This window comes from Erythrolamprus reginae, chromosome 1 (assembly GCF_031021105.1).
Source record: "Erythrolamprus reginae isolate rEryReg1 chromosome 1, rEryReg1.hap1, whole genome shotgun sequence".
Lineage (NCBI taxonomy): Eukaryota > Metazoa > Chordata > Lepidosauria > Squamata > Dipsadidae > Erythrolamprus > Erythrolamprus reginae.
In genome coordinates, this window is record NC_091950.1 from 296194978 (window position 1) to 296216516 (window position 21539).

The 21539-nt window shown below is 37.6% G+C and overlaps 1 protein-coding gene across 1 annotated transcript in view; it reads right to left on the reverse strand.

Moving 5' to 3' along the window:
* Nucleotides 1-21539, reverse strand: part of PREP (prolyl endopeptidase) — a 71645-nt gene that overhangs the window by 20917 nt on the left and 29189 nt on the right. The window contains exons 8-10 of the mRNA XM_070733291.1: nt 15363-15554; nt 12023-12220; nt 6400-6503 (exon numbers count right to left, since the gene is read on the reverse strand). Coding sequence (XP_070589392.1) covers nt 6400-6503; nt 12023-12220; nt 15363-15554 — 494 coding nt within the window. The remainder of the gene's footprint in view (nt 1-6399; nt 6504-12022; nt 12221-15362; nt 15555-21539) is intronic.

A 21539-nucleotide genomic window follows, 5' to 3' on the forward strand; every position in this document is an offset into this window, starting at 1 on the left:
GAGAAAGTTACTAGACACAACCAAAGATTCCTTTCTCTCCAAGCCAAGGCCACCATTCGTTCTGCCTCAACTGAAGAGAAGAGGAAGTTGATAAGCCCCTGCACACAGACTGGCTCTCGTGATGAACTTGTGGGTGTGCGGGATGTAAGATGAACCTTAATCTAGGTGGGATTCTGGGAAGGATTCAGAATCGGAATGACAATGGCGTAGCTAACATGGTTCTGTTCATAAATCAAGCTCTCATTGAGAGAATTGGACTGGGACTTGGTTTATTTCTCAGATGCTATTTAGAACGCTGACAAAGATGATCTTCCTGTTTCCGGCAAGTCCCTGTGCACCAGCCACCTGGTCTTCTGGTTTCTGGCATGCATGCGTCCACAAAGACCAACTGGCTGGTGCATATTCCCGTGCCAGAAACTGGAAGATCATCTTCCCAGCATGTACATGCGCACCAGGTGGCTGTTCTTCCAGTTCCCGGTGCTCCCATGTGAATGAAGACCAGCTGGCTAGTGCGCCAGAACCTGGAAGAGCAACAGGCAACAGCTTATGTGCCTGGAGAGATGACTCTGCATGCCACTTCCAGCATGTGTGCCATAGGTCCCCCTCATGAATCTACTGTGTGCCTTCTCCCTCCCAAAGATCCCATGAGTTTCATCTAGATGGGTCCACATTTGCAGCAGTAGTAACCTAGTGCCTTGGGAATGCAAATAGCTCCTGCTTTTCTGCCCCCACAAATCACTCTCTTATTGTACCAAATTCAGTGATGTGGTGGCTGAAAATGTGCCTTAAGCATTATAATGTTCTGCTTAAGAACCTTCCTTTCAACTCCAGTCCATGTGGAAATAGTATCTCCCAACACAGGCCATGCCATAGGCACCATTTGTATCGTATCTATAGAAACATAGAAGACTGACGGCAGAAAAAGACCTCATGGTCCATCTAGTCTGCCCTTATACTATTTTTTGTATTTTATCATGGGATGGATATATGTTTATCCCAGGCATGTTTAAATTCAGTTACTGAATTTACAAGTCTGCTGGAAGTTTGTTCCAAGGATCTACTACTCTTTCAGTGAAATAATATTTCCTCACGGTGCTTTTGATCTTTCCCCCAACTAACTTCAGATTGTGTCCCCTTGTTCTTGTGTTCACTTTCCTATTAAAAACACTTCCCTCCTGAACCTTATTTAACCCTATGACATGTTTAAATGTTTTGATCATGTCCCCCCTTTTCCTTCTGTCCTCCAGACTATACAGATTGGGTTCTTTCAGCTGTGGCAGGTACATCCTCATCTCTCTGATCAATGCTCTTTTTTCCTCTATGGCCATTTTCCTTGATACTACATAAACATCACTGGAGAAAGCAATAGAAGACCTCACACTAAATACAGTGATCCTCATCCATCATTCTCAATAGCTAAGCCAAGATTACTGCAGAGACATGTTGAGCCACTTTAGTGGTTAAGGCACCAAGCTAGTAAGCAGAAGACCTTGAATTCAAGTCCCGGCTTAAGGAAGAAAGCCGGCTGAGTCCATCAGCCTACTTCACAGGATTTTTGCTGGGAAAATAGGAGGGGAAAGGTGTGTAGGCTATGTTGTTTACAAAACATATCCTTTCTTATAAAAAAACTGTAAAAATAATAAAGATGGAATCCAGATAAATAATTTTTTAGAGGGGTCCTATCTACCTATCGGCCACGAGAGCCATCGTCGGGCTTCCTAGATTCGCCCACGTTTCTGCAACACTCCGCGGCCTGCACTGGCTGCCAATCAATTTCTGGTCACAATTCAAAGTGTTGGTCATGACCTTTAAAGCCCTACATGGCATTGGGCCAGAATACATCCGGAACCGCCTTCTACCGCACGAATCCCAGCGGCCGATAAGATCCCACAGAGTTGGCCTTCTCCGGGTCCCGTCGACCAAACAATGTCATTTGGCGGGCCCCAGGGGAAGAGCCTTCTCTGTGGCGGCCCCGGCCCTCTGGAATCAACTCCCCCCAGAGATTAAAATGGCCCGCACCCTCCTTGTCTTTCGCAAATTACTTAAGACCCACCTTTGTCGCCAGGCATGGGGGAGTTAGGATATTCCTTCCCCTAGGCCATTACAAGTTATGCATGGTATGTTTGTGTGTATGTTTGGTTTTTATAATAAGGGTTTTTAGTTGTTTTATTAAATTGGATTGTTACATGTTGTTTTTTATCATTGTTGTTAGCCGCCCCGAGTCTGCGGAGAGGGGCAGCATACAAACAAACAAACAAACAAACAAACAAACAAATACTGTGCTGTATAATACTACTAAGACAGTTGGAAAAAAGGTAGATCAAACTGCACCACTATATAATTATGCTCCTATAAACTCTTTTCCAATGTTCTATTTCAGAGAACTGAGAATGGATTTTGTTCCCTTGAGTCAAAATGACCTCAGTGACTTACAGTAAATTTTGAAGTAATTATTATTCAAGGTAATGCAGTTTTTTTTTAAGATTAGCAAGCTTTCTTTTAAATTGCCACTGAATATCTTGTCAGTGCCTTGTACCTTTTCCATTTTCTATATTGTAAACAATTTGGGTGCAGTCAAATCAATGGTTTATGGATTAGAACATCTACAATCATTCGAAACTCTGTTAATACAAGCATCTGAATTCACATTTGGGAAGAAGCTTTGAACTTCAGTGTTAGTAGTATCTATCAGCGTCACTGAAACTTTCCACTGGAAATATTTTTTTCTGGTGAATATTTGTTAAAGAAAAGTCTATTTCACCTATGGATGACATTTTGCACATATACGGAATATCTAAAATTAACATAATATTAATCTCATTTTGTCAGGTAAATAAATAAAGCTTGTCTTGTTGCAATGAGGAAAATTCTATACGAATAAGGCATTTACTGTATTTCATACAAATATTCCATTAGGATTTGTTTTAAGGTATCAATAGCAACCATCTTTGAATTACACAATAAAAAAACATAGAAACATAGAAGACTGACGGCAGAAAAAGACCTCATGGTCCATTTAGTCTGCCCTTGTACTATTTCCTGTATTTTATCTTACAATGGATATATGTTTATCCCAGGCATGTTTAAATTCAGTTACTGAATTTACAAGTCTGCTGGAAGTTTGTTCCAAGGATCTACTACTCTTTCAGTGAAATAATATTTTCTCACGTTGCTTTTGATCTTTCCCCCAACTAACTTCAGATTGTGTCCCCTTGTTCTTGTGTTCACTTTCCTATTAAAAACACTTCCCTCCTGAACCTTATTTAACCCTTTAACATATTTAAATGTTTCAATCATGTCCCCCCTTTTCCTTCTGTCCTCCAGACTATACAGATTGGGTTCATTAAGTCTTTCTTGATACGTTTTATGCTTAAGACCTTCCACCATTCTTGTAGCCCGACTTATTAAGAAAGGAAGATGAATTTTTTTTCAGTTCTGAAGACCACATTCCGTAACTGGCAAATTTCCAGGAAGAAGGAGTTCCAGACTGGAGGTTTAACTAATTATAACTAGCAAAGCTTTTAACTTCTTGGCTGCATAATTGGAAGGGAAAGGGGCATGAGATTTGATGCATTTCATTTATACTGTGCTGGGACATGGTGATATTTAATTTCACAGCCAACTGAAGACGTTTATTTCTGTATAATCTAAAAATATAGTTTAAGTAAATGGAATAAGAGTGATTTTGAAGATATATGAATCCTTAATATGAGAAATTAAAATTACAGCACAACCCACCAGTCGAGCTATAGTTACAAGCATTAAAACAAAAGGAAGAAAGGAATGAGAAAGTAATTAAGAAACACTGGGTTGCCTCAACTGTTATCTCTCACATTTGTTGTCCTCAGGCCAACAACACAGCGAAATAAATTTTTTATTATTAAAGTTACTCAATATTATTTAAATTTTGATATCGTATCCAAAGATAAGGTATGAAACCTCTTTAAAAGGCCAATTGTGTTTACCCAGGCTAAATAGAAGATGAAAATGAGATTGAATTGCAGACATTAAGAAATAAGTAAGTGAAGAACTGAGCTGAGTCTAATTCAATTCTTTATATTAAAAAAGTTTCTTCTAAATATCTGTAGGGCCGTCTTTTAGAAAATATTGACTGGTTCAGAGAGAAATCCCAGACTCTCAGAAAATACCTGAATCAGATGTGCTACATGAAACAGGTAACATTCTCTTCACCAAATAATCATGGATGAATGGGTTAATTTATAAGAATCACCAAGGGAGAAAGCAGCAATAATGGGATTAAAGAAAATGTTTTGAAGAAGCAGCTGGCAGGATAAACAGTGGCGTTCTTAAAAGAAAGTCATGTCAGTGCAATTATAATATTTTTCAGGATAAAGACACAAAAGGTCTCCGTCTCACTCAAACCAGAATTGGAGAAGATACTCAGCACATAACAGAGACCTGGCAAATCGGTGTTTGCCTATGCTTGTAAATGCTACAAAGTTTTCAGTCCCAGCAACTATTATTAAAGCTTGATGCTCTAAAATAAACCAATGCATTTGATTTGTGTTTTAAAGAAGCTAAACAATGTTTGCTTACTTTTAAGCATGTATTTTTATTTTCTCAAAAAATGAGCAAGAAGAAGGGACCCTTTGAATGACATTAATCTTTAGCAAATGACAAAGCCAGTAATATTAAGTGTCATTATCAGAAGGTTACTGAACTGCACTTGAAAAAAATATGAGAAACAATAATCTTGATTAGTCTTTTTTTTAACAATATCATCTGAATTATCTGATTACTCAGGAAGTAATACACTTAAGTAGAATATTTAAAACTTTTGGTGTACAGTGGAACCCCGACATAAGAGCTGCTCTACTTAAGAGCAACTCGAGATAAGAGCTGGGAGGGGAGAGATATTTTTGTTCTACTTACAAGCCCAAATTCGAGATACAAGCGCCAAGGAGCTGTCTCCTGAAGCCAAACGCTAACTTCCGCGTTCGGCTTCAAGAGACAGCTGCGAAGCGGCGCGCGTGTTTTAAAAGGTTGCAGCCGGCCTGGGGGGCTCGGGGGGGTGCTTGCAGCTTTCTTTCTTGCTCTTTTTCTTTCTCTCTTTTACCTTCCCTTCCTCTATTTCTTCTTTTCTTTCTCCTTCCCACCTTCTTCCCTCCCTCCCTCCCTTCACTCATTCCTCTCTTACTCTCCCCTTTCATAAGTTTCCTTCCTTCCTTCCTCTGTTCCTGTCCCTTCCCTCTTTCCTTCCTTCCGTCCCACCCTCCGTCCATTCATTCACCCATTCCTCTCTTGATCGCTTAAAGCCGGTCCCTGGTGCAAAAAGGGTTGGGGACCTCTGTCCTACAGGATTGGGTGGCAGAGAAGTTGAACATATGTAAATTTAAAAGTTTAAGAAAGTTTACAAGTTAAGTGAAAGAAACTTCATTATTCATTTATATGTACATGTACATTTCTTCATTAAAAACATGTCTTTCTGCATAATTTAGACTAACTTTGTGAGTTTTTTGAGGGCTGGAACCAATTAAAATTATTTACATTAATTCCTATGGGGAAAAGTCGTTCGAGATAAGAGCTGCTCGACTTAAGAGCCCAGGTCCGGAACGAATTAAACTCGTATCTCGAGGTACCACTGTACTTGTTGCTCATGATTGATGAACAAGATCAATAATGGCAGGGTAAGAGGTTTTTAAACAATTTATCTTGTAAGCCTGCCAATTATATTAATTTCTGAGTCATTATAACTTTAGTTTATCAGAGGTTCTGCTAATATTTAATAACGGCTTGGAGTTTTCTTTCACTTCTGTAATGGGCAGACATTCTTCTCTACAAATAAAGTGGTACCTCTACTTAAGAACGTCTCTACTTAAGAAGTTTTCTAGATAAGAACCAGGTGTTCAAGATTTTTTTTGCCTCTTCTTAAGAATCATTTTCTACTTACTCACTTCGTTTACACACGTCTCCCTGGCATGTTGTGCAAAACACCCAGAAATGACCCTATGCCTATGGGTAGAAGCCTATGCACATGCACAGAGGGGGGGGGGGGGGGTTGCAAGTGGTGGTGACCGAAAGACTGGTTCGCGAGCATGGACTGCCAATCATTGCTACCGGTCCAGCAAGCGGCAGTAGATTTCTACTACCGGTTCTAAATAACACATCCGAACTGGCAGCAACCACCACTGAACATGATCAATACCAGCTACTAATTATATCTGCAGAGTTTCATCATGGCAAAAGAAGGCCCTAAAATTTATAGGAAAAGTTACTAAATGTTAGGGCTAATCTATTTTTTTTTACAAATTCCATTTTAAAATTGTCATTTTTATGTTGTTGAATTGAACAATATAAAAATGTGGAATGATCTGAATTAGTATAATTTTGTTAACCTTTATATAAGAGCATAGACACATTCTTTCTTCCTTTACTTACCTGCACAGTTTGATAAGCTGAAGGATCAAATCCTTTTATGCTAATTTCTCGGAAAACTCTTGGCTCTAATTCTTCTTTGGTCAGATCACAATGGTAAATAATACCTAAATATACAATTCAAAATGTTACTTGGTTAGTTTAATATGTTTTTATTGACAAAGGCACATAAGTAAATATCTTTTACCCCAAAGAAACAGACTACGGGGGGAAAAAACTCTTAAAAACTGCATACCCTATTCAATAGTGTTTAGTAAGTTAAATATGTAGAAAGTTTAAAAAATACAAAATAACTCAACAGTAATTTATCAAAAGTTTTAGTCAATCTAAAACCTCTTCACCATGAAACACTTGATGAATCTTCAAGCCTGCAGTAATTAATATTTTGAAAATAGTACACCATCTTATTTTTTCCCATTAAAATGAGACAGACAATATTATGGAATGATTCTGTAAGACCTATAAGAAGTTACATTTTCTTTAATTTTGCATTAAAAATAACAGCAACAAAAATATTTATTTTCATTAATGAAAAATATCACCATATATACCGCAAAAAGTGTCCTCACCTTTCTTAGGACATATATGGGAACAGTAGAATTTCCTTATGGTGAATTATGTCTACAGGAACTAATCCAACTTCCTTTCTTCTGAGTATAAATTTTTGGATGTAATTTTTTGCTTTCTGCTATATTTAGTTACTTTAAAATCACCCTGGAATATGAATGGTAGGAGACAGAATGGGCAACTTTCTGCAGCCAACTCGCTATGGCCAACTTACTGCTTTCAACTTGCTAGGACCAACTTGTCATGGGCCACTTTGTAGCAAGAAAACTTGCCATGAGACAATTCAAATTAATTATTTAAAATAATTTAACAAATATTTTAATTGCTGTTATTCACATTTCATTTTATCTCCCCTTTTTCATCCTTTTAAAAATGATTATATTCCACCATTTCTTTAACAAGAATAACCTGTAGAACAACAAGTGCAACTCTTGTCCAGCATCGAGTTATCCCATGGTGAGTTGGCCGTGGCAAGTTGCCCTAGATCCAGGGGTGGGCTATTGCCTGGACGGGGGGGGGGGGGTGCAGTGGGCTAGTGAAAATGGAGCTCCACCCCATGGCACCCAATTTGCACTGAAAAGATGTTGAAAGAAAATGCAGGGTGTCCTACATAAGCCATGCCCACAGTGTGGTAGTTAATATTTTGGTAGCCCTTCGCTGCCTAGATCTGTAGGCTAAACCTCTCTAGAAATGGAAAGAATGATGATTATCTTGCCCTCTTAACTTGGTTTCTTCCCCTTTGCTGCTATAAGCTTGAAAAAGCAAAATAGAAAAACTTGATAAATATGTTTTATTTTTTGTCTGTTTTGAAATTTGATTTCAAGCTTGCAGTTGGACATCTACTTAACTGAGGACAGAAGAGAGGGTACAAAACTTAAAAAGACAGTCTATGTTATGTTCCTATTGTACAATTTAAAAAAATCTACTGTCAAAAAGAAAAAAATATAATTATTCCACGAACATTCTCTTTCAGTTATTATTGAAATGCTTACATAAATTATAGTTACTGTTTATACACTCCAAAGAAAAGCAATTTTAATTCCAATTCAGCAATGTAGATATATGTTAATTTTCCCTCTGATAATTACTGCAACCTAATAAGGCTTCAGATTGGTTAGCTTAATTGTCACAATTAACAAAAATTGGTATGTTGTTTTTCCAGGATATAATAAAGTCAGACTAAACAGCATGGAGCTTTCCAGGGCTCAGGGAAATTTCTTTATTTTCTTTCAGTACAAAGCTAATTCAGTATATAATAATTGGATAAAGCAAATTCATAAAATATATACGGATGATCTCTGGCAGGCCCGGGAGAGGGGACATTCCTCTATCCTGGTGCTCCTTGACCTCTTAGCGGCCTTCGACACCAATGACCATGGTATCCTTCTACGGCCGGAGGGATTGGGAGTGGGAGGCACTGTTCTCCAGTGGTTCTCCTTCTACCTCTCCGGTCGGTCGCAGTCAGTGTTAGTGGGGGGGTCAGAGGTCGACCTCTAGGTTGCTCCCTTGTGGGATACCTCAGGGGTCGGTCCTCTCCCCCCTACTATTTAATATCTACATGAAACCGCTGGGTGAGATCATCCAAGGGCATGGGGTGAGGTATCATCAGTACGCAGATGATAACCAGTTGTACATCTCCAGCCCATGTCCAGTCAACGAAGCAGTGGAAGTGATGTGCCGGTGCCTGGGGGCTTTTGGGGTCTAGATGGGTGTCAACAGACTCAAACATATTAGTTTTGTGGCTTTGGATGAATATGAAGATTTCTATGAATATGAGGAAATGTTTTGCAACTAACAAAAGCTTAGGTCTTGATAAAATTAAATGACAATGGAAATTCAACAAAAAGACAACTCAGAATTCTATCAAACTTGGAATAGATGGTACAATTGGGTTAACCCCCCAAAAATACTTAAAATCCTAAATATTCATACCACAGTCAAATATATTATCATTTAGCAATCTTGTTACTTCTTGTTATTTTCTTTTTTTAAAAAAATATATATTATTAGATATAAATGTGAAATTAACACAGTCAAGATTTTTATAAATAATACAGAAAATAATAGTTAGAAAGCTGTAGTAGCAGTGCCAATAAGTAAGTTGGCAAACTTATAAGTAGGTTGGCAAACGTTTAAGTGTTTAAGTTAATTTTTTATGTTTGTATAGGTTATATTTTGTTTTTGTTTTTAGTTTTTGTTCATGTCTTTATAGTAAATTTTTTATGTTGTTCTGTATTTGCTTTGTCTTTTTTAATGTTAATAGTTAATAATTTTTTTTAAGTTTAAAAAAAAAATTAAATGAGAAAAGGTGCTACCAGTTTTTTCCTGATTTTTAACCTTACTTGTAGGAGAATTTATTCTTATTGAGAAAAATGAGGATGTAGTTTCTCATTATTGGATGTCACAACTTCAAGTTCTCCCTTTGTTTGAGAGCCAGTCTGGTCTAATAGTTAAGGCACCAGGCTAGAAGGCAGGAGACTGTGAATTTAAGTCCCACCTTAGCCATGAAAGTCAACTGGGTGATTTTTGGCCAGTCATTCTTTCTCAGCTCAATCAGTCTCAGACCAAGCTCTGGATACAGTATGCAAAGACCCAGTTTTCTGGGAAAAGACTAATATTGGGAAAAGTAGAGGGAAAGAGAAGGAAAGGATGACCAGAAATAAGGCAAATAAACTGTTACAGAGGTTATGAGTGCACTATTGGGACCGCCTTCTGCCACACGAATCCCAGCGACCAGTTAGGTCCCACAGAGTTGGCCTTCTCCGGGTCCCGTCAAGTAAACAATGTCATTTGGCGGGACCCAGGGGAAGAGCCTTCTCTGTGGCTGCCCCGACCCTTTGGAACCAACTTCCCCCAGATATCAGAGTTGCCCCCACCCTCCTTGCCTTTCATAAACTCCTTAAAACCCACCTCTGTCATCAGGCATGGGGGAATTTATTTATTTTATTTATTTATTGGATTTGTATGCCGCCCCTCTCCATGGACTTGGGGCGGCTAACAACAGTGACAAAAAACAGAATGTAAAAAATCCAATACTACAACAGCTAAAAACCCTTGTTATAAAAACCAATCATACATACAAACATACCATGCATAAATTGTAGAAGCCTAGGGGGAAAAATTATCTTAATTCCCCCCTAGGCTTATAAAATTTATGCATGGTATGTTAGTATGTATGATTGGTTTTTAAATTGGGGTTTTAAATTAACTTAAATATTAGATTTGTTTACATTGTATTATTATTGCTGTGAGCTGCCCCGAGTCTGCGGAGAGGGGCGGCATACAAATCTGATTAATAAATAAATAAATAAATAAATGGAAAACAGTTTAGGCTCAAAGAATACCTGTGCCATTGCTAGGAATTGGAAACAATTTGATGGCACGTGAACAAGCTATTAATGAAGTAAAAAATCCTCCCTTCCTTCAAGAAAACTAGACTGTAATAAGAAGGTTGTCTCAAGTAAAATCCTTCATAAATATAACTCAGTTTTTAAAAAATGCAGGAATGGAAACATTCTCCAACAGAAAACATTCTCTAATAACTTTCTTCTTCAAGTGCTGAAATGAAATAGTGCAACACTTAGCCGTGGGGAAGGAGGAAAATTCTATATTTAAAATATTGCCGGCCCAACCACATTCAGCTAAATACAGTTTTCTGCCAACTCTTTCTGTCATTTATGCAGACAAGAAGGCAGAGCTGCAGGCTATCAACAGGAAACAAATTTATTGTCCAACTGCTACACAAAAACATGCAGGGATTTAATTGTGAATCCTTTAACATAATAGTTAATAACTCCTTCAACATAATAAATAATCTGCAAATTATAATGTAAAGGATTAAAATAAACTCACTAATCCTGCTGTAATTGTAGTTATTGGTAACTACTAGGCTTTGAAAAGCCAATATTATCATTTTGGTAATGACAAGAGATATGTCTACATTATTATAGCTAGATCTATATTATCCTTCTGCTTATCATGTAGCTAAGAACATGGTAATTGCCAGCCTATGCAAATTTACACTTGCTCCTCATGTAGAAGACAGCGAGGAAATACTAATTCACTTATTTCTACAGCACATTTAGTGTTCCAAATCAAGGGAAATGCGAGACCGCCTTCCGCCCAGGTTTGCCTGGTGCACCAGCTGCGGCCCTATTTGGATCGGGAGTCACTGCTCAGAGTCACTCATGCCCTCATCACCTCGAGGCTCGACTACTGTAATGCTCTCTACATGGGGCTACCTTTGAAAAGTGTTCGGAAACTTCAGATCGTGCAGAATGCAGCTGCGAGAGCAATCATGGGCTTCTCTAAGTATGCCCATGTTACTCCAACGCTCCACAGTCTGCATTGGTTGCCGATCAGTTTCCGGTCACAATTCAAAGTCTTGGTTATGACCTATAAAGCCCTACATGGCATCGGACCAGGATATCTGCGAGACCGCCGCCTGCCGCATGAATCCCAGCGACCGGTTAGGTCCCACAGAGTTGGCCTTCTCCAGGTCCCATCGACTAAACAATGTCGTCTGGCGGGACCCAGGGGAAGAGCCTTCTCTGTGGTGGTTCCGACCCTCTGGAACCAGCTCCCCCCAGAGATTAGGATTGCCCCCACCGTCCTTGCCTTTCGTAAACTCCTTAAAACCCACCTCTGCTGTCAGGCATGGGGGAATTGAAACATCTCCCCCTTGCCCATGTAGTTTTTGTGTATGATTCGATTGTGTGCTTGTTTTTTATATATTGGGGTTTCTTTTTTTTTGGACTTTTTAACCTAAAACTGTAATTTAGATTGCTAAATATTAGATTTGTTACTATGTACTGTTTTTTACCATTGTTGTGAGCCACCCCGAGTCTGCGGAGAGGGGCGGCATATAAATCCAATAAATCTAATCTAATCTAATCCTTACAAAAATATCTATTTTTGAAAATTGTGTTCAAACAATGTAATGTTACAAAATATAAAAAACAATAATCATGATAGCTTGTAGGTGTGCTATTACAGTACTTTATAGCCATTCATATCTATGCAAAGAAAACAAGCAATATGCAAAAGAAGCCACACTTACCTGGTGATAAGAAGGAAGTAAATTGATAAAATATTTCGCTATCCTTCTTTTGCCCACTATATCCAACAATGCTGCCAACATCTAATGGAAGTGTCTTGAGATGGGCACCAGTTGCCAGGTCATGAAGTTGCAAGACATTCTTCACATCATGCAGGTAACACAAGACTAGGAGGTTGGATCTAACACATGCCGCCCATTCTGTAAATATGAAGGAAAAACAGCTACCGTATTTTCAGTATGTGATTACAAGAAAATGCATTTTTTTTTAGAATAAACTATGAGTTTAGTATCTTTTGTAGAAAGAACTTAAGTTTCATCTATGTCTAATTAGGAGCCTAAAAGATTATCAGATTCCTAAATATATTTCAGCTTTATGCCAGCAAGCACATTTAAGAATTTGCTTAGTGCTTGCTTTCAAACCAATATATGGAAAAATGGTCCTTTTTAACAAAACTGTCCAATCAAGGCCTCATCATAGGCCTCTAACCTGCCTCCCAGAGCTAACCACAGATGAATTCTTCCTAGCTGTTTTAATGGACAGAATTAAAACAAAATAGCTGGGAAGGGAAATTAGAGAAGGTAATGCTGCTTTCCCTGCATTCTTATACTTCTTGCAACAAGTGAGCAGATGAATAAGTATGCCCTTCTTACCTTCTGTAACAAGATAATCTCAAAATTGACAATGGCCAGGAAGGAACCTCCCTCCTTGATTAAATCAGAGAAGGCATGGGAGGGAGGTGACAATTGGAATCGGTAATTGGGAATTCAAAGAAGAGAAGTCTTATGTCAACTTTCTTTCTTTCTTTCTTTCTTTCTTTCTTTCTTTCTTTCTTTCTCTTTCTTTGCAATTTAATTGCTTCAGTATGTTGTTTCTTATTCCATTCTATTTGCTATTCATCTGCCTTACTCCCCTCCCCAATACTTTCCATTTTAAGTACTGTATTACAAATTTCCATGGCATGATTCTTATCTTACTTTTACACACTTTGATTTTTATCTGTCAAACTCTAGTGAGGTGATGAAAAGGGGGCATGCTTTAAAGAGCCTCAAATGTCTATTAAAAACATAAAATTTAGGTGACAGGAGTTATTTATTTCTATAAGTAAAAACTGCCCTTTTGTTTATAAGGCACTCTATACTCCCAAGTAGATTGCTCTATTTGACTTTTTTAAAAAACCAGCAACAACTTACAAACCATCTTTCAAAGAAATGACATTTTGACCCTTGCTAACTGTTATTGTCTTGGGATTTTTGCCCTATAGATCAAGGGTGTCAAACTCGCAGCCAGTGGGCCAGATCCATCATGGGCTGGCCACGTCCACTCCTGGTTTAGCAAAGGGGGGGAAATTGTGATACATCATGTGACAATGTGACACTGTGAATTTGGCACACCCTGATATAGATTTTCAGTTTATTGTTACTGAAAGTCACGGAATTGTCACAAACATATCTCAGCACCAAGTCTCTATAGGTCAACTCAAGCATCACTCTTGATTTCTGAGGTGATACTTGGTGAGCAGCCGAATACTAGTATACAAAGAAGGGAGGTGGATTTAACAGAAAATCAAGTTTTATACTGGATTGATTCACCAAAGTCATTTTGGAGGGATTTCCAATGTACACAGAGATAGAGAATGAGATAAGAATTGTATCTCATAAAATCCAGGAAAACATAGATGCTAATAATAGAGAATGTATGTAACTCAGGGTTGAATTGTTGGGTATTTTTCTGTTTTCTAATCTTGGTGATTTCCCTGCAGTAATTATATTGCCAAGCTAAACAGCATCATTATTGCGTTTATTTTGTTATTTAGCCTGGCAGTAACATTTTGCAGCACACACACAAAAAATCAAGTCCACAAAACACCAAGAATCATACATATACCAATACCTGTGATGGAAAAGTGGACACATGACTGTACCAACCTCTATTAGTGTTAGAGCACTTTGTTTTCAGTAAGATAGTCCCATATTTAATACCTGTGACTTTGGATTCAAGGTGAAGCCCTTCTATCTATCCTGTTTTGGAACCTTTTGGAATAACTCAGAATGTAATGTAGTGGGTTTAGTACAATTTTTTATGGCCAAATTGCTTCTAAAGTTTATGTTGGATTAAGAATGGTAAATGTAATTTATAATATTATCTGGAATTTGAGTGTAAGCCCAGAGCAATGAGTTACCAGAGCAATGAGTCACTTATGCTAAGCGATCATTTAACCTTTCTGTCACATATCTTGATTTTGTATAAAGCATTTCATTACTATGTCATTGTTATATCAGGCAGAATCAAAAATTCACTTGGTTGCAAAGATTTTACAGCAATAACTGCTTTCATCTATAATTATATCTTCTTAAATCAAATTTTGTAAATGACTAAATGGGTTAAAGTACTGTGACACAATAGCAGGTTGGCCTTTTAAGTATCAAGACAATTTTCTTATTAAGAAAGATTTCTCAAACATGATCAAATGTTTATTATTACAATGATTAATTTTGAAGTTTCATCATTTTGTTAATGGTGCTAGTACATAGTTACAGTATATATATTTAACATAATGTTTAAAAATATATGAATGGACACTGTCTCATTGTATTCAGGAGAGTTAATGTCTAAGTCAAAAAAGATCAATATTATATAATAAATAAACTTTCATCATTATGTTTAGAATATACTTAATATACACTCTGCTTAACAACGAATTCTCACAAAACTGTCAAATAAATTACTATTATTACTTTCTTCCTTACTAGTGTCTATATCTTCCCACTTATTACTGTACTATAACCATGTTGCTTGTATCTTTCAATTATATTGTTTTATTTGTTTCCTAATATGATTTGATAGCTTATTAGTAACCTTGACTATCACTGTGTTGTATCTTTTTATTCTTGATAAATGTATTATATTCCCCTTATGTACACTGAGAGCATATGCACCTAAGACAAATTCCTTGTGTGTCTAATCACACTTGGCCAATAAAGAATTCCATTCTACTCTTGTAAAAACATAGCTCTTCCTGAATTAATTCATTACAATGATACATTTTAAAACCATCACATCCCTCAAACAGCCTCAGCTACTCTTAAAAAAAATTATCAAGGGGGAAAATACGATCATTGTGCATTACTCATTTGTGATTCATACAGCAATCACAGCTTCATAAAAATGTAAATGTACAATTATGATATTTGCCTCTCAAAAGTTTCTTAACTTCAGAGCTTTTCTTCAATTAATATGAATACTGTACAGATCTCCAGAGTTCTAAGAGTGCTAACTTCTGTTATCATGGATTATATTCCATTGTTGTTTTGCTGAAATATATAACTTAAATAATCTTACCTAGGACATCTTTTCCATGCTCAGGAATCAGTACCTTCCATTTGGATTCTTCAGGTTCATTGAAATCAATGTTAATTAATCGATAGTTTGGAGCATGTCGATTTGTCTTGAAGGTGAATATTTTCCCCTCATTAGTGACATACTCATATTCTGCATCAAAGTTGTCTATCAGTTTCACCCATTGCAAAAGGCCTATATTAAGATGATATAGAAAATTAAGAGATATATGCAAAGTTGGTAAATTACTGTATAAAGTATCTTTTATACCCCATGTTATTTACAAGTGCCATATTTGCAAGTTACTCCTGTTGAAAGATACAACTGAATTATAAAGATGTTACTGATTATGAAATAAGGATTTCATATTCCTAGCAGAATAGTTGAACATACAGTATTAATAATATCAGAGAATGATAGTCAAGAGAAAAACATCACATTGTTTCAAATGACATATCACTTTTCATAGGCAAGTTTTCTTTTCAATTCATTTTTTTTAAGATAGCAAGTCTTAAGTCTTACACCTATATAGAGATTTCAATAGGGTAAGCCACATTATGATCAATACTTGTTATTCCCAAAATGGGCATCAAACACAGCTTGAAGAACTGTTTTGGGGTCCATCTGAGGCTTCAAATATTCTTGACAAATTTTATTTCTTCAATCCCACTTAAAAATTCTCAGACTCCTTGAACTGTAATGTTGAGCAAAGTATTGAAATCTCTGGATATTCTAATTAACACAAGATCTCATAGTGTAAAATATATTTATATTTGCTCAGATATCTATAAAATTATGCTATATCATTCACATATATGGCAAATGTTACTATCAGCCAGATATATGCAAACCTGAACAAGTAATGAAAGATAGAATAAGCTCAGGAAAACTCAACCACCCATCACCGAATATTCCACTGCAAATTAATAAATATGGAACATGTAAATTAGTACAAATACATGCAAATATGTCAAAACAATCATCAGTTTAAAACTGTCAATCAGCCTTTTACAAAGCTCATCAAGACATTCGTGACAGCAAATTCCTTAATTGTTTCAAACTGCTTGGACAAGAAAGCCAATGTTTAAACTGGAGAATTATGATTGCACTCAGATGATCATCCAGAAAATGATGTTGTGAAACAGAAATGAGTATGTGCTTGTGTATTATCTCTTTCATTTTTCTACACTCAAGAATCATTATTTTCACATTTATGTACATTACCAAACTCTTCCAGTGCAGCCCATAATATAATTTCAATTTACACCAAGACAATATCCAGTTATTTGGCTGTAGATAGATTTTCAACATGTCTAATATCAGTTCATTTTATTTGCTTCTTTAGAGCCAGCATATTGCCCTCGCAATCCGGGTCCTCATTTTACTCATCTCGGAAGGATGGAAGGCTGAGTCAACCGTGTTTCAATTTCAAAGTTTATCATAATAGGTTCCCCAGGGAAGTATCTTTAAAATTGTTTGTATTTGGGAGAATTAAGGAAATCTTCCTTATTTTCTCCCTGTTTATCATATTGTATATCTGAACTCAGAAAGAAGTTTCAAGTCTGAACTGGTATGCTAAAAGATGCCAAGAATTTTAGTGACCAATCGAAGAAAGGAGGAAAATACTGAAGCACTGTATAGTAGAAATGTGAACATCCAATATCTTAGATCCTTACTTTCAAGAACTTTGTACCTAGTTCTAGAAGATGAAATTAGATCGTCATTCTGGTCATTACAGGAAGCCTACAGGAACTAAGGGAAAATCTACAGAAGCATTGGAACCTACAGAAAAAGAATCAGTAAAATGTCTAACTAAGCTATGCCAGCAAATCTGGAAAACAACTCAGTAGCAAACAGATTGGAAGAGGTCAATCTACATTCAAATACAAAATAGAGAAAGAGAGAGATATAAGAGAGTGGCAAATTATTGTCCAATAACCTTAATTTCATATGCCAGAAAAATAATGCTTAAGATCATCCAACACAGATTGGAGCCTACATGGAAAAAATACACGAGATGTTCAAGTTGGCTTTAGAAAAACTGAGGCACATGAGACGTTATTTCTGGTGCGCCCTGCTAATTCAGAAAATCACAGGACTTGAAAACAGTTTTTCTAATTACAGAAAGGCTTTGTGATTGTGATCCATGTGCTTTAAAAAACGGAACATCTACCTGTGCTCATGAGATGCCTATATGCAAGTAAGGAAGCCATAATATAGGCAGAAAATGGAGAAACAGGCTGGTTCCAAGCTGGCAAACCAGTAAGACAAAGCTGTACAGTGATCCCTCGATTAGCGCGGGGGTTACGTTCCAAGACCTCCCGCGCTAATCGATTTCCGCGTTATAGTGGTGCGGAAGTAAAAAACACCATCTGCGCATGCGCACCATTTTTTTCATGGCCGCACATGCGCAGATGGTGGAGTTTGCGTGTGGGCGGCGGGGAAGACCAAGGGAAGGTTCCTTCGGCCGCCCAACAGCTGATCTGCTCCGCAGCGCGGAAGCAGCGAGGAGCCGAAGATGGGGTTTCCCCGTTGCCCAGGCAAAGGGGAAACCCCATCTTCGGCTCCTCGCTGCTGCCGCGCTGCAGAGTGGATCAGGTGTTGGGCGGCTGAAGGAACCTTCCCTTGGTCTTCCCGCCACCCAGGCAAAGGGGAAACCCCAAGATCGCTTGCCGCTTGCCGCTTGCCGTATTGCAGCTTGGAGCCTTGCTTCGCCTCCTTCGCTGCAATACGGCAAGCGGCAAGCGGCAAGCGATCTTGGGGTTTCCCCTTTGCCTGGGCGGCACTGGGGCCATGCGGAGAGAAAGGAGGGCGACTTGCCAGTCCACGCCCCCCGGATGAGCGGCCCCGCATGGCCCCAGCGCCGGACTCCGCCGTTGCCTCCGCCCTTGTTCGGCTCTGCAGCTGAGAGGCCACGTCCACCCCCTCCTCGGTGTCCCCGGCACCCAGCGTCCCCACGCCGCCTCCACCTCCCGGTAATGCGCCCGACCTCTGCCTCTCTCTTTCTCTCTCATATACCACGCCGGCAACAGGGAGAGAAAGAGAGAGAGAAATGATAGAAAAAAGTGGAGAAAAAAGAGAAATAAGAAAATGATTGAAGCAGAGAATGACAGGAAAGAAAGAGAAAGAGACAGAGAAGTGACTCTTGGTGATGACGTATGACGTCATCGGGTGGGAAAAACCGTGGTATAGCAAAAAAAACGTGGAGTATTTTTTAATTAATATTTTTTGAAAAACCGTTTTGTAGCGTTTCGCACTAATCGAGACCATGCTAATCGAGGGATCACTGTATAGGCTTTTCTTATTCATTCAACCTATTTCCTATTTCTTATTTTCTTATTTATTCAACCGATTTCTGACAGTCTCAAAATGGGTGAGCAGTGTGGTCAGGCAGTAGGAAAAGCAAGTAGGATGCTTGGCTGCATATCTAGAGGTATAACAAGCAGGAAGAGGGAGATTGTGATCCCCTTATATAGAGCACTGGTGAGACCACATTTGGAATACTGTGTTCAGTTCTGGAGACCTCACCTACAAAAAGATATTGACAAAATTGAGCGGGTCCAAAGATGGGCTACAAGAATGGTGGAAGGTCTTAAGCATAAAACGTATCAGGAAAGACTTAATGAACTCAATCTGTATAGTCTGGAGGACAGAAGGAAAAGGGGGGACATGATCAAAACATTTAAATATGTTAAAGGGTTAAATAAGGTTCAGGAGGGAAGTGTTTTTAATAGGAAAGTGAACACAAGAACAAGGGGACACAATCTCAAGATAGTTGGGGGAAAGATCAAAAGCAATGTGAGAAAATATTATTTCACTGAAAGAGTAGTAGATCCTTGGAACAAACTTCCAGCATACGTGGTTGGTAAATCCACAGTAACTGAATTTAAACATGCCTGGGATAAACATATATCCATTGTAAGATAAAATACAGGAAATAGTATAAGGGCAGACTAGATGGACCATGAGGTCTTTTTCTGCCGTCAGTCTTCTATGTTTCTATATATTGAATGTATACTGTATTGAGCAAATGGGGGCCTAGTAGTGAAGCTTCCCTAAATTGGCCAGCAAATAAGATCCAAATGCCTATATAGAATGTTCAAATTATTAGACTTATTTTTTAAAGATTGCTTTTTTATTAATTTAACAAAACGAAGAAGCTTTTTAAAATAAATGCTTAATCTAAAGAGACCCAGTGCTACTGAATCTTCTTTTAAATAGCAGAGAATACTTCCAGAAAGCCACATCAATTTTAAAGATCTGTAAAAGTATAATCTGAAATGTAACAGCGTCCTGTTTTAGTATTAAGATAAGGCAGCTGAATTAAACCCTCGCTTAGTCATGTGTGGAGTAGGTCTACTTAAATAATTGGGAGGAATTAATGTGATTGCATTTAGGAAAACTTTCTGGGATTAATATACCACCATAATGTATATTTCTCCAATTCTTTGCTACTTCTATTGGTCAGGCATACATGCACAGAAATACACAGCAAACAGTATATCATCTGTGCTGTTTTCTGTTTGGCAAATTGCTGGGAGGCAGAGGCCTTTTTTCCTTATTTTCCTCCTCCCAAACTAAGGTGCATCTTATACTCTGGTGCATCTTATACAGTGTTCCCTCGATTTTCGCGGGGGATGCATTCCGAGACCGCCCGCGAGAGTCAAATTTCCGCGAAGTAGAGATGCAGAAGTAAATACACTATTTTTGGCTATGAACATTATCAAAAGCCTTCCCTTAACACTTTAAACACCTAAATTACAATTTCCCATTCCCTTAGCAACCATTTAGATTATTACTCACCATGTTTATTTATTAAAGTTTATTTTAAAAAAATATTTATTAAAGGCGGACGAAAGTTTGGCGATGTCATTGGGCGAGAAAAACCGTGGTATGGGAGAAAAAACAGCAAAGTATTTTTTTAATTAATATTTTTGAAAAACCGTGGTATAGACTTTTTGCGAAGTTCGAACCTGCGAAAATTGAGGGAACACTGTACTCCTAAAAATACGGTAAGTAGGTGGATTGTGTACTAGAACGTATAAGCATTACACATTCCTTCTTCTGCTAAGCAAAAAGGAACACAATGGGGAATCTTGGAGAAAGAGGACAATCTTTCACAGAATTAAGCCGAGAGAGCATTATTAAACAGCAGAAATGGTTTCCCAAGGTAACATTGTAATTTTCCAAAATTACTGTTTCAATGAGAATAAAGAAACCAAGACACATCAGTGAGTCAATAAAGACTGAATAGAAATCCAAAAGACTGTCAGAAATCAAACAGAATGAGCATCCACTGGAAGGATAACAAGAAGGAAAACAGTTTGCATTGTATTACATACAACATGAACACAAAGGTGTGGAAATTGCCCATTGAGGAATAGCAATTATTGCTAAAAATATATCATAAAAACAGTAAAGATTCAGCAATCAGAGTTGTTCAGAGAAAGTAGAAAAAAGGCATTTACAGAATGCCTAAAATTAGTTCAACTGTTTGTGCAGCTATATTATTCCAAGCTGCCACTGATACAATCCCTTCTCCTTGATATCCACTTTTTAAAAACTTGAGCAGATACTGTTCAATATACTGTACAGGCACCAATATGCCCCCAATTCGCTTATCACCTGTCAGGCTTTTTACTTCCACTGATATAATTTTTTGAAATAATGCCCTAAGAAAATCTTTTCTTAATATAATAAGATTTTGAAAGATATTTATTGCCATGGAAGACAAAGATTAGTAACATGCAATTATTTTGTAAAATATAAGTTATTAAGTTATATAAATATAAAACTTATACTGTAAGTTTTTAATTTCCTGTTAATTAATAGGTATCCTGGCTATTCTGACACCATTTATCTTCAGTGGTTGCTTAAAGATAAACTGATCATAGTCATAGCACAGGTAACTAGATTCTGCACAGCAGCATTAAGAATTAGTTGGAAACTGATGAATAAACCATTATAGCTATTTTACATAATTAATGCACCAAATATTTTGATATTATCATTTCATTGCGTTTCAGTATGTTATTACTATAGGCATTCACAATTTCGGGATGAATATATTATATAGTTTAGACCACTGGGGTCACGAATATATTATATAGCTGAGAACACAGCTGTCATGTGGTGTTTCGCAACATTTCCCCCATTTGCAAAGCTAGGTTGGACATGGCC